Below are 13,663 nucleotides of genomic sequence, written 5' to 3' on the forward strand. Positions count from 1 at the left end.
GCTCTGGTGCTCGATGGGCGAAGCCCATACCGATTTTTTTTAAAACAATTCATTAAAAATAAAAAAACAAAAAAATCACATTGTTTGTGGGCTCCCGCTGCATTTTCTATTGCTAAGGGTAACCAAAGCAGCTACTGGCTGCTTGCCCCCGCTGCTTGGTGTTACTTTCACTGGCAATAGAAATGCAGGGAAGCATTTTTTTTTTAGAAAGGTTTTTCCCTGAAAACGTTTTTAAGAAAATGACGTGGGCTTCGCCATATTTTTGTATGCTAGCCAGGTACAGCAGGCAGCTACGGCTGCCCCCAACCCCCAGCTGCCTAGTTGTACCCGCTGGGAACCAAAAATATAGAGAAGCCCTTTTTTTTCATGAATTTCATGAAATAATTAAAAAAAAAAAAAATTGATGTGGGCTTCACCAAATTTTTGAGTTCCAGCCAGGTACAACTAGGCAGCTGGGGATTGGAATCCACAGTGCAGGGTGCCCAAACTTTCTGGGGCCCCCACTGCGAATTGCAGTCCACAGCTGCCCCAGAAAATGGCACTTTCATAGAAGCGCCATCTTCAGGCACTGTATCCAACTCTTCTCCAGTGGCCCTGGTGGCAGGTGGCACGCTGGGTAATAAGGGGTTAATACCAGCTATGTTTACCATGTTATGTATACCAGCTGGTATAAAGCCCGAGATTCTTAATGTCAGGCCAAGTTTAACCTGGCCATTAAGAATCTCCAACAAAGGGTTAAAAAAAAAAAAAAAAAAAAAAAAAAAAAAAAAAGACATCACACAGAGAAAAATACTTTATTAGAAATAAATACACAGACACAGTAGGGACTCCATGTTTATTACTCCCTCTCACCCCTCCACGATAGAGAGATTTCTGTACTGACCATGCCAGGAGAGAGCGAGAAAAAGAGAGAGAGAGGGGGGGGAGAGAGAGGGAGGGGGGGAGAGAGAGGGAGGGGGGGAGAAGAGAGAGAGGGGGGGAGAAGAGAGAGAGGGGGGGAGAAGAGAGAGAGGGGGGGAGAAGAGAGAGAGGGGGGGAGAAGAGAGAGAGGGGGGGAGAAGAGAGAGAGGGGGGGGAGAAGAGAGAGAGGGGGGGAGAAGAGAGAGAGGGGGGGAGAAGAGAGAGAGGGGGGGAGAAGAGAGAGAGGGGGGGAGAAGAGAGAGAGGGGGGAGAAGAGAGAGGGGGGGGAGAAGAGAGAGAGGGGGGAGAAGAGAGAGAGGGGGGAGAAGAGAGAGAGGGGGGAGAAGAGAGAGAGGGGGGAGAAGAGAGAGAGGGGGGAGAAGAGAGAGAGGGGGGAGAAGAGAGAGAGGGGGGAGAAGAGAGAGAGGGGGGAGAAGAGAGAGAGGGGGGAGAAGAGAGAGAGGGGGGAGAAGAGAGAGAGGGGGGAGAAGAGAGAGAGGGGGAGAAGAGAGAGAGGGGGAGAAGAGGGGGGGGGAGAAGAGAGAGGGGGGGAGAAGAGCGAGCGGGGGAGAAGAGAGCGAGCGGGGGGGAGAAGAGAGCGAGCGGGGGGGGAGAAGAGAGCGAGCGGGGGGGGAGAAGAGAGCGAGGGGGGGGAGAAGAGAGCGAGGGGGGGGAGAAGAGAGAGAGGGGGGAGAGAGAGGGGGGGAGGTGGGGAGAGAGAGGGAGGGGGGGAGAAGAGAGAGGGGGGGAGAAGAGAGAGGGGGGGAGAAGAGAGAGGGGGGGAGAAGAGAGTGGGGAAAGAAGAGGGGGGGGAAGAGGTGCTCTGTCACCAACTGTCTCCACTCTGTGACTTGTGGTGCAGGTGACAGAGTGCAGACAGTTGGTCCCATGCAGCAGGACAGATGGCAGAGCACAGCGGTGACATGCCTGTCAGTGTCTTGCTGCTGGGAGGAGCAGACGATCACACTGCCCGACACCGGCCGCTCTCCTGACATCGCAGCAGAGCGGGCGGGTGGACAGTGTGATCACATACTTACGTGCAGTACTGCACACTGGCGCCCCGTGCCTCACCATCTGCAGGACGCTTCCGGCTCCACACTGACGTCCTCCGGATCCTCCCCTCGATGCTGAGCTGTGACGTGCGGTAGTCACCGCCCACAGCCCTGTCACTCAATCTGAGTGGCGCCGGCATCCTGTGACGTACCCGTCTTGTTTGAGAGCCCGGAAATGCCGGGACGTCAGAGGATGCCGGCGGCCACAGCTCCAGGGGGTCATGTGACAGGCACTGAGCGTGCAGCATAGCGCCGCTCAGTGCCAGAAATGGAAATACAAGCCAATGGAGAAAATACCTAGAATTGTAAGTAGAACTTCGACAGAAAATAAAAAAAATGGGTGAACCACCCCTATAACGGATCGGCATCCCTGCTCAATTTTTGGCGTGACTTTTTTTTCCGTATCCCCGATGCTTTTTGTCACGCCAAAAATTGAGCAGGGATGCCGATCCGTTATGTGCATCCCTGATCAGCGCTCGGCGGGACGCACGGACAGATGCGATACAAAAAGCGTCGGTAATACGGACAAAAAAGTCCCGCCAAAAACTGACCACGGATGCAGATACGTTATCTGCATCCCTGATCAGCGCTCGGCGGAACGCACGGACGCATGAGGTGTAAAAATAGAAAAGGGATAGAGGAAAAAAAAAGAAAAAAAAAAAGTTATACTCACAGTACCCAGAGGATTAGCAGGAGGAACAGCTTTACAGCAGCAGCCAGCAGGCAGGAAGTTGGACAGCTCAGCAGAAGACCCAGGAAGAAGGACCCAGCGATGGAGGCAGATGTGATCGGCCGGTGAAGACAGGTAAGAGGACGTCGGGGGGACAGCAGAGGGGGACGGGGACAGCAGAGGGGGACGGGGACAGCAGAGGGGGACGGGGACAGCAGAGGGGGACGGGGACAGCAGAGGGGGACGGGGACAGCAGAGGGGGACGGGGACAGCAGAGGGGGACGGGGACAGCAGAGGGGGACGGGGACAGCAGAGGGGGACGGGGACAGCAGAGGGGGACGGGGACAGCAGAGGGGGACGGGGACAGCAGAGGGGGACGGGGACAGCAGAGGGGGACGGGGACAGCAGAGGGGGACGGGGACAGCAGAGGGGGACGGGGACAGCAGAGGGGGACGGGGACAGCAGAGGGGGACGGGGACAGCAGAGGGGGACGGGGACAGCAGAGGGGGACGGGGACAGCAGAGGGGGACGGGGACAGCAGAGGGGGACGGGGACAGCAGAGGGGGACGGGGACAGCAGAGGGGGACGGGGACAGCAGAGGGGGACGGGGACAGCAGAGGGGGACGGGGACAGCAGAGGGGGACGGGGACAGCAGAGGGGGAGGGCGAGAGCAGAGGGGGAGGGGGAGAGCAGAGGGGGAGGGGGAGAGCAGAGGGGGAGAGCAGAGGGGGAGAGCAGAGGGGGAGAGCAGAGGAGGGAGATTCCAGAGGAGCTGCAGAATAGAGATCACGGGGGAGGCCGGCAGATTGGGATGTCGGGGGGCAGACCGGGATGTCGGGGGGCAGACCGGGATGTCGGGGGGCAGACCGGGATGTCGGGGGGCAGACCGGGATGTCGGGGGGCAGACCGGGATGTCGGGGGGCAGACCGGGATGTCGGGGGGCAGACCGGGATGTCGGGGGGCAGACCGGGATGTCGGGGGGCAGACCGGGATGTCGGGGGGCAGACCGGGATGTCGGGGGGCAGACCGGGATGTCTGGGGGCAGACCGGGATGTCTGGGGGCAGACCGGGATGTCTGGGGGCAGACCGGGATGTCTGGGGGCAGACCGGGATGTCTGGGGGCAGACCGGGATGTCTGGGGGCAGACCGGGATGTCTGGGGGCAGACCGGGATGTCTGGGGGCAGACCGGGATGTCTGGGGGCAGACCGGGATGTCTGGGGGCAGACCGGGATGTCTGGGGGCAGATCGGGATGTCTGGGGGGGCAGATCGGGATGTCTGGGGGGGAAGATCGGGATGGCAGGGGGGGCAGATCGGGATGGCAGGGGGCAGATCGCAGGGGGGCACGGGCAGGGGCCATTACGGGAGCGCGCAGGAGCAAATCACAAGAGCGCGCAGGGGCTGCAAGAGAGCAGAGGAGGAGGGATACCGGAGGAGCTGCAGAATAGAGATGGCGGGGGGCAGATCGGGATGTCGGGGGGGCAGATCGGGATGTCGGGGGGGGCAGATCGCAGGGGGGGGGGCAGATCGCAGGGGGGCACGCGCAGGGGCTGCAAGGTGAGCACAATACTCACCGCTCCTGCTCCGTGACAGCAGCGGCGGCGTGGTACCACTAGTACCAGCCAGTGCTGCACGCTGCAGACATGTTGGGGGAGGGTCCAGAGACCAGCACAGGCCTGGGGAGGGCGGCCACCGGCAGATCAGACCGCCCCACTGCACACTGATTGGAGCGATTGCGCGTCATCGCACGATCGCTCCAATCAGTGCTGCAGGGGGGGGCCACGGTGTCTGCTTGCTTCCAGCCAATGATCGGAGCTGCTGCAGCCCTGGTCCTAGCTGGAATTTACAAGATCACACTATTTTTGGCATTTTTTTTGCCGAAAACAGCGTGATCAATGTGATTGGCGGTTCCGATTTGAACAGCCAATCACATCGATCGCCTATGGGGGGTGGCGATGCCACCCCCCCTGGGGTCAAGCAAAGGTCCCCTGCTGTAAGAAACAGCAGGGGACATCATTTGAAAGCCGTTGCTATGGCCACGGCAATCAAATGAAGTTTAGGCAGTAAAATTACGTCCCTGGTCGTTAAGTCACGTTAAAATAGGACGTAATTTTACTGCCCGCGGTCGTAAAGGGGTTAATGATTGCATCCAGCTGTTCACCAAACAGCCGTGAACCAGCAAAAGGGAGCGCAGCAAGAAAACTTCTTGGAAGAAGCATCTGCCTTCCACTCTCGAAGCCACAAAATCCTGCGGATAGCGAGGGAATTAGCCGAAGCCACCGCAGTGCGGTGAGAAGCCTCCAGCAAGGCAGACATGGCATAGGATGAAAAAGCTGAAGCCTGAGCAGTTAAGGTAACCATCTCAGGCATAGTTTCCTTGGTGAGGGAATGCATCTCCTCTAGAGAAGCAGAGATGGCTTTGAGAGCCCACACTGCTGCAAAAGTCGGGGAAAACGTGGCCCCCGCAGCTTCATACAGAGATTTGGCCAGAAGGTCAATCTGACGGTCAGGGGAATCATTAAGTGAGGTGCCGTCAGCCACCGACACAACGGTCCGGGCTGATAGCCTAGACACCGGAGGGTCTACCTTTGGGGAGTGAGACCACTTCTTGACCACCTCAGGTGGAAATGGAAACCGGTCATCAGAGCCACGCTTTGGAAAGCGTTTGTCAGGGCAGGCCCTGGGTTTGGTCATAGCGGTCTGAAAACTGGAGTGGTTAAAGAACACACTCTTCACTCTCTTAGGCGAGGTAAACTGATGTTTTGCTGCCAAAGAGAGTTGCTCCTCTGACACTGGCGGATTGAGATCCAGCACAGAATTAATAGAAGCAATCAAATCACTAAGATCTGAGTCACCCTCAGAGAAATCGATGGGATACATAGCCTCCGAGCCCCCAGTGAGGGCATCCTCCTCATCTTGAGAGTCAGCTCTTGAGACAGAGCCGTGGGATGGGGAGGGGGAGGAAACCCTGAGCCTTCTCTTAGAAGGACAGGGTCTGGGATCAGATGATGAATCCTCCATGAGCTCTGATGGACGGAGGTCAGAGGATAGGAGTCCTCTGTCAAGAGTATTAGAGGCACCCTGTGAGGGGGCTGATGCATATTCATCAAAGTCCTGGACAAAAGTCCCATGGACTCAACAAATGACTGGGATATGGACCTAGAAAAGGACTCTACCCAGGCAGGGGGTTCAGTCACAGGTGCAGCAGCAGCCTGAGAGACCACTGGGGGAGTGGGGGCTTTGCAGAGAATGAACCCCAGGGAGAATATACAGAGGTCCACAACCGGAGACCGGCTGTGGCTTACCAGACCGCTGAGCGCAGTGTTGTGTGCCCTCCAGATCCCGAAGCCCGGTCCCCCAGTCGCAGCACCTCAGCAGAGATGCAGAATGTCCCAGAGCAGAGTGAACTCTGCCTGAGAAGAGGGCGTTCCTATAAAAGAGAGGGAACTGGAGGGCTATAGAGACCTGCAGGGAAGGAGGGACGCCCCAGCAGTGGGGAGTGTCCCTCCCCTGTGTAGAACGGCCGCCGGGAGGCCGAACCTATCCCTCTGCATGAGTGACATGCGAGGGCAGGAAAATGAAACTAGGCCTCCGGCGAAGCCAGGGCCTAAATTTAAGCGGCGAGGCCGACAAGCAGGCACCATTGGCGCGGTTCTCAGGCAAAAGCTAGAGAACCCGCCGGAAAAGTTAAAACAATCACATACAGCATACTCTCCCATTACAATAAAGAACCGGGACCCCCAACATAAACGTCTCAGGTACTTAGCTGCTGAGACGCAGGGCCATGTCCCTGGGGATGAGTGCTGTTTCAAACTTTAGTCCCTGGCTTGGGGAGTGTCGATCAAATGTGCGGGCTCTCCCCGCACTCCAGCCTCAACCACAGTGTGTCTCACTTACTAGACGCGTGAACACAGCGCGCTCCGCTTTTTATGCCTCCCCCTCCTCCGTGCCATCTTTCTTCCCCTGATGCTGGCATTTCCATGCCCACAGCGTCCATAACCCCGGTTGCTTGTCTCCCACAATACAGAGTCAGGGTCTCCAGCTCCACTCTGGTGTAAGCGCAGTCATTCTGAGAGCTCCCCTGCTGTTGTTTCTCAATAACCATTTGCTCATTTTAAATCCTTCCAGGAGCCCCCCACACACCTCCCCCCACAATATCGGTGAGTAAACTAGTAGGACAGGACTTCAGGACTCTCACTCAGCAGCGTAGCCATGCCATGCTCTAGAGGGACAAGCTGTGTCGACCTGTACGAGCAGAGTTCCTCTCCCTGTAGATAAGTTCTCAATCTTTCTTCTTGGCACTCAATAACTCCGGCCTTCTGTTCCTGTTCCCCTTGGCCAAGCGATTCTCTTGTATATCAATCTCCTTCCCAGTCGCTTATTTTTGACCTGGTGATGATGTTCTACTGTTCTGATTTTTTCGCTAAAGTTCCTTCCAGATTATCAGAAATTCAAATAACAGAGGTTTTTTTTTTTCCAGATGAATTTTTATTCTAAAGTCTACTGGAATAAATCTGGAGGAGACAAAATGACGCAAATAGTGTATTATTCTAGTGATACGGCATAATAGAGATTTGGAAAGACTCACCTTCGGGAATTGTGAAGGTCACAACTACCATTAGAGCATAATGTCACAGCCACGTCGGCTGCTGCGTACCCAGTGAATTCAAATGGTAACCATCGGAGGGAAGAAAGGGTTAATCGCGCTGCTGTGGATATAAGCAGGAGATGAATCCTGCTTATATCCACGGCAGCTCGATTAACCCTTTCTTCCCTCCGGTTAGCATTCCAGTAGACTTGGTAGGCTTGCTCTTCCTTCTTCATCTGAAACCAACTTGTCCTCATGGAAGACCAAGAAGGGAGAGTGACAGTAGAGAGCTGCCAGCTCTGAAAACACGCCTGATGGAGGGGATTGCTACCAGAAACGCAACTTTCCAAGAGAAGGAAAGGGTGACATCCTGAATAGGTTCAAAAGGGAGGAATATGGCGGATGCTCAAAACCAGATTGAGATCACAGTTGTCCGTGGGAGGCCATTAAGGAGAAAAATAGTGAGCGACCCCTTTCATGAACATCTTACCCTGAGAACGGGAGGCAAGATTGTTCTGAAATTGGATAGAAAGAGCAAAAACCTATTCCTTGCGGGAGCTAAGGGACAGACTGGACTCGAGGCCCGACTGCAAAAAGGACAGGAGAGAAAGGAAGAATTAGGACCTGAAGATTCTTGGCTAGACTAGCACCAGTGAAAATAGGTCTTCCAAGTTTGGTGACAAACACGGAAAGAGAAGGACTTTTTCACCTTGATAATTTTCTCTATGACCTGGTGTTAAAAACTTGCATCTCTTAGGACTGCGGCTTCAACAGCCGTGCCGTTAAATTGAAAGACTGTGAATTCTGGTGGAACAGACCTTGGGACAGGCGGTCTGGACGATACAGAAGCTTCCATGGAATGTCGGAGAGAAAGCTTATTAAGTTTGTGTACCATGCTCTTCTGGTCCAGTCTGGCGCCATGAGAATGACCGGTACTCCTTCCAATTTGATCCTTTTGACAATTTTACGGATCAAGGGCAGAGGTGGAAACAGATATGGTAGGTTGAATTGAGAACACAGAGGACTAGGGCATCGGAGCTGATCACTAGAGGGTTGACGGACCTTCAAACAAATTGGAGAATTTTTTTTTATTCTGTACGCTAACAGTTTGACGTTGGGAGAACAGAGATGGAGGCCATCTTGGAGGACGCAAAGGGAGATGGGGATCTGTAAGAGGAGCTTGGCATGCTCACATCCCGGTCAGCGGGGGATTCCTCTAGGGCTTGTATTATGAAGGTACTGCAGCCAGGACAGAATGCAGAGCTTTGACCGGAAAACAGCTTTTTATTGCAGAAGGAACAGGCAAAGTGTAGGATGATGGGAGAAGTGTCGTAGCACTAGGGTTAGGCACAGGGAGTGCTAGGAGAAGATGACACTGCATAGGAGTACTAAGGAGGCCTGTGCACCGCAAGGACAAAACCTATCCCTGAAGCTGAAGAGATACAGGGTTCCTGAGATAAGGTAACAGCATGAGTGCAGCAGACAGCATTGACAGAATTTCTGTAGAAAATGGCGTCGACGAGGGAGAAAGGTGGCAGCTTCCATTGATATTGCGCACGTGGGCAGTTTACGTGGCTGTGATAGGACAGTAGGCCTCATTGAAGGCCAGGACAGATAGGGAACCCCTGCTGACCGTGTAATAAAAGGGAAGGAGGGATGGTACCTCTCCAAATGCAGTCCCAAATCCTGCTTTGCAGAGTGGGAGACGGCTCTAAGGTCCCTGGAGGGAGTCTCAGGGGATGGATCTGTCTTCCGCCCGACGCCACCTTGAGCTATGGTGAACAATCGGGCTGGGGATGGATGGCGAGGACTATCCAGGTGGCCGCCTCAAGACACTCTTGATGTGTTGGTGGGGTAGGGTCCTGTCAGACAGACCAAACAGGGTACAATGTGGATCAAGCCACATTGGTCTCTAGGTCTCTAAGGTGGGAAAGTAGGGAGAGCAGTTACACCATGTTGCTCAAGTCACAAGATGTATCCTGCTGAGGAGGAGAAAAACTAATTTTATTGCCTTGTGACAGCCTCTTAGGTGCATCAGTATACATCCTTGGTCTACTGTATCCCCCAATGAAGCAAAAGACAAAAAAAGATTTTTGGTACTCACCATAAAATCTACGAGCCTTCATTGGGGAACACAGCCCCCACCCTTTATTTATAATTTTAAAATTGCTTCTCTCACTGCTTTAAACTAAGTGATAGACTTGGCTCCAGTTGGTGGGTGTATCCTACTGAGTAGTAGCAAACTTTTTTTTATTGCCTAGTGTCATCAGCATTTACCCATGGCTTCCTGTGTCACCCCCATGAAAACTCCAAGAAAGAAATTTTACGGCAAGTAACAAAAATGTTCTTTTTCTCAGCAGAGGAATATGCACTTCTGAATAAGAAGGTGTTTGAAAATTCCATTTACAACCCTACAAGCAATGTAATGTTTGTTGATCCTAAAGGTCCTACCCAGTTTCCTTTTAAAACAAACGTTTATATAATTCACTTACCAAAGAGATACAGTTGGGGCAAAACCAATCCCCTTCTGGAATCTCAGTCATCCGAGGTCGATGGCAATAAATGTGGCAACCGCGATCACAACTATCACAAAGCAACAAGCTTTCGTCATTGTCACCTTTTCGACAATAAATGCATGTCTGTAAAAATAATGACAGGGTTCTTTATACCATATACTGCAGGACACATAAAAACACAATAACTATGAGGTGCACGGAATAAGAGCTACAAGAGCACCACAAAGATTCTTACCACTTTATTAACGGAACGCTCCCAAGCTAATGATTTCTCGAGCTGCTGCACACAGAGAGATAGCTGAGCTGAACTTCGGCATCGCTCCACTGTTTGACGCCACAAACGCAGACGCGATGTAATGCTGTACTGACTGCGATAAAAAGAAGATGTTGTAAAGATTTGGTACCATATATTTCAAATATATGTGTATTACGAACATGTTATAAAGATAGAATATGTATTGTACAGTTGGATGATAGGATTTCTGTTCTTACGTTTCAGTGGTTAACAATGTCGCTGGGTCAGTGATGACAATCTTCTCATGTTGCACCTCGCTCAATATCCATAAAGGTTCCTTCAGGTATCGTCGTTCCACATTCTGCTCAACATCCAGAAGCCGGAACACAGCTATATCTAGAGGATTATCTGGCTCTCTGTGTGCTCGTCCCTCCTCTCTTTTCACTTTTGCAAGAATATCATCTGATGCTTCCACTTTGTGTTCAAAATATTTTAAGTCACTTCGAATGGAGTCTAAAATGGGAGGGGTCCAGCCCTGTAAAGATTAAAGCCATGAAAGTTTAGGAACATTGTGTTGAAAGTGCAGCCTGCTAGACCTATTCTGATAACATGGATGTGCAAATAAAACAAATGGTAAAAGGGACTGACCCGTAGTTGCAAGTCTGACATCATGACCCTCTGTTCCAAGTCTTCAACCCATTGTAGAATAGAGAGATCCACTTGAAATGTCCAATGCTCCACTGACCATTTGTCAAGTCTTTCCTGACTCACAGGATGACCTTCAGTGGGCGTGAACTGGAAGAGTGCATCTAGGTATACAGATATATGGGAATAAGAAGATTTAGTGATCATCACTGTCAGATTATTCATTTATAAAGCATGCAAATGTGGTAACTGAAAAATAAAAGTCTCTTACCAGTGGCTGACCGGGCGCACATGTCCTTGAGATGCACAAGATGTTTTGTGAGATGTTTGTGCAAAGATTTTTCACGCATACCTCGTGGGTGCAGAGCTTTCAGTAATGATTCCAGCACAGCTGGGTCTTTTATCCACCACCAGGCATTTTTCATCTCTGTGTATTGAGGAAGCACATAAAATAGATCAGGTAAAGACACCTAATTTGGGACAGTCTGGTATTCATATTATATTTGAGCATTCAAGATCCATAAACAGAACATACAAACCTAAGTTTGTGATCAAACGATTAAAAGCAGCTCATACACAACCTATCGAATGTGGCAAAATCAGTTGACAACTGTGTGTATCAAGGCCTCACAACTATTCCCTGACAGCAGATTCAGAGACTCTTTTGTGCGACTGCCATTAGCAATTCTTTCAAAACATTACTTCATGTACTGAATAGGAATGGTGCATAAGCTGCTGCCCAGAACCTTTGTTGACAGCATATGCAACAAACACCATTCATTTTCTATGATCTATACAAATATGATTTTTAACTGTGCTTTAAATTCCCTGAAAGAGGTTGTCCTACTGTACTAAATAGGACTTGAGGTGCGGTACCTAAGAACTTCCACTTCAATGTACAGAGCCATATTCTTTCGGCTCTGTACACCTTTTACATACGGACGGTGCAGAGCACAGCTATCATTCAGGGGCACCAGGTGTCACACTCTCAACTTTCTGATATAGTGATAACCATTCCAAGGGAAAGGCGATCAAAACCCCATTTCACTACAACCCCATAAGGTTCATCAATGGGGAAAACGTTTCCAACATATTAAAAAACAGATTCTAATCATATACTCTATGAACCAGTCCTGCCTTATGTAGAAGCAATCTTCAGTTACTTGGGGGCAACCACAGAAAACCAAAGATTCTACAGTTACCCATATAGCTAATTTCCAAACCAATGCAGCTCTCTATATGGGGCATGAAATCCTGGAAAAAAAGGGAATTTTGTTTACTTACCGTAAATTCCTTTTCTTCTAGCTCCTATTGGGAGACCCAGACAATTGGGTGTATAGCTTCTGCCTCCGGAGGCCACACAAAGTATTACACTTTTAAAAAAGTGTAACCCCTCCCCTCTGCCTATACACCCTCCCATGGACCACGGGGTCCTCAGTTTTGGTGCAAAAGCAGGAAGGAGAAAACTTATAAATTGGTCTAGGGTGAATTCAATCCGAAGGATGTTCGGAGAACTGAAGACCATGAACCATAAGAACAAAATCAACATCAACAACATGTGTACACAAAAGAACAACCAGCCCGAAGGGCACAGGGGTGGGTGCTGGGTCTCTCAATAGGAGCTAGAAGAAAAGGAATTTACGGTAAGTAAACAAAATTCCCTTTTTCTTTGTCGCTCCATTGGGAGACCCAGACAATTGGGACGTCCAAGAGCAGTCCCTGGGTGGGTAAAAGAATACCTCAATAAAGAGAGCCGAAAACGGCCCCCTCTTACAGGTGGGCAACCGCCGCCTGGAGGACTCGCCTACCTAGACTGGCGTCTGCCGAAGCATAGGTATGCACTGGATAGTGCTTCGTGAAAGTGTGCAGACTAGACCACGTAGCTGCCTGACACAGCTGCTGAGCCGTCAACCGGTGCCGCAAAGCCCAGGACGCACCTACGGCTCTGGTAGAATGGGCCTTCAACCCTGAAGGAAGTGGAAGCCCAGAAGTACGGTAGGCCTCGAGAATCGGTTCCTTGATCCACCGAGCCAAGGTTGACTTGGAGGCCTGAGAGCCCTTACGCTGGCCAGCGACAAGGACAAAGAGCGCGTCTGAACGGCGCAGGGGCGCCGTGCGAGACACGTAGAACCGGAGTGCTCTCACTAGATCCAAAGAGTGCAAATCCTTTTCACACTGGTGAATTGGATTAGGGCAAAAGGAAGGTAAGGAGATATCCTGATTTAGATGAAAAGGGGATACCACCTTAGGGAGAAATTCCGGGACAGGACGCAGAACCACCTTATCCTGGTGGAAAACCAGGAAGGGGGCTTTGCATGACAGCACTGCAAGCTCAGACACTCTCCGAAGTGATGTGACTGCCACCAGGAAGGCCACCTTCTGAGAAAGACGGGAGAGAGAGACATTCCGCAGCGGCTCAAAAGGCGGCTTTTGAAGAGCCGTCAGAACCCTGTTAAGATCCCAAGGTTCCAACGGACGTTTGTAAGGTGGGACCATGTGGCAAACCCCCTGCAGGAACGTGCGGACCTGCGGAAGCCTGGCTAGACGCTTTTGAAAAAACACGGAGAGCGCCGACACTTGGCCCTTGAGAGAGCCGAGGGACAAACCCTTGTCCATTCCAGATTGTAGGAATGAAAGGAATGTGGATAAAGCAAACGGCCATGGAGGAAAACCATTATCAGAGCACCAGGATAAGAAGATTTGCCAAGACCTGTAATAGATCTTGGCGGACGTTGGCTTCCTGGCTTGTCTCATGGTGGCAATGACATCCTGAGATAGCCCTGAAGACGCTAGGAGCCAGGACTCAATGGCCACACAGTCAGGTTGAGGGCCACAGAATTCAGATGGAAAAACGGCCCTTGTGACAGCAAGTCTGGGCGGTCTAGAAGTACCCACCGTGAGATGCCACAGATCCAGATACCACGACCGCCTCGGCCAGTCTGGAGCGACGAGAATGGCGCGACGGCAGTCGGACCGGATCTTGCGTAGTACTCTGGGCAGCATCGCCAGAGGGGGAAACACATATGGCAGTCGAAACTGCGACCAATCCTGGACCAGA

At 51.7% G+C, this 13,663-nt stretch overlaps 1 protein-coding gene across 3 annotated transcripts in view; it reads right to left on the reverse strand.

The window, feature by feature from the left end:
- BAZ2A (bromodomain adjacent to zinc finger domain 2A) overlaps positions 1–13,663 on the reverse strand; it is a 242,209-nt gene that overhangs the window by 29,077 nt on the left and 199,469 nt on the right. For all 3 annotated transcript variants that reach the window (XM_075337014.1, XM_075337013.1, XM_075337012.1), the window contains 5 exons: positions 10,877–11,032; positions 10,609–10,769; positions 10,218–10,495; positions 9,961–10,093; positions 9,702–9,848 (listed from right to left, as the gene is read on the reverse strand). In XM_075337014.1, the coding sequence (XP_075193129.1) occupies positions 9,702–9,848; positions 9,961–10,093; positions 10,218–10,495; positions 10,609–10,769; positions 10,877–11,032 (875 nt within the window). The remainder of the gene's footprint in view (positions 1–9,701; positions 9,849–9,960; positions 10,094–10,217; positions 10,496–10,608; positions 10,770–10,876; positions 11,033–13,663) is intronic.

Source organism: Anomaloglossus baeobatrachus, chromosome 2, assembly GCF_048569485.1.
Source record: "Anomaloglossus baeobatrachus isolate aAnoBae1 chromosome 2, aAnoBae1.hap1, whole genome shotgun sequence".
NCBI classification, from domain to species: Eukaryota; Metazoa; Chordata; class Amphibia; order Anura; family Aromobatidae; genus Anomaloglossus; species Anomaloglossus baeobatrachus.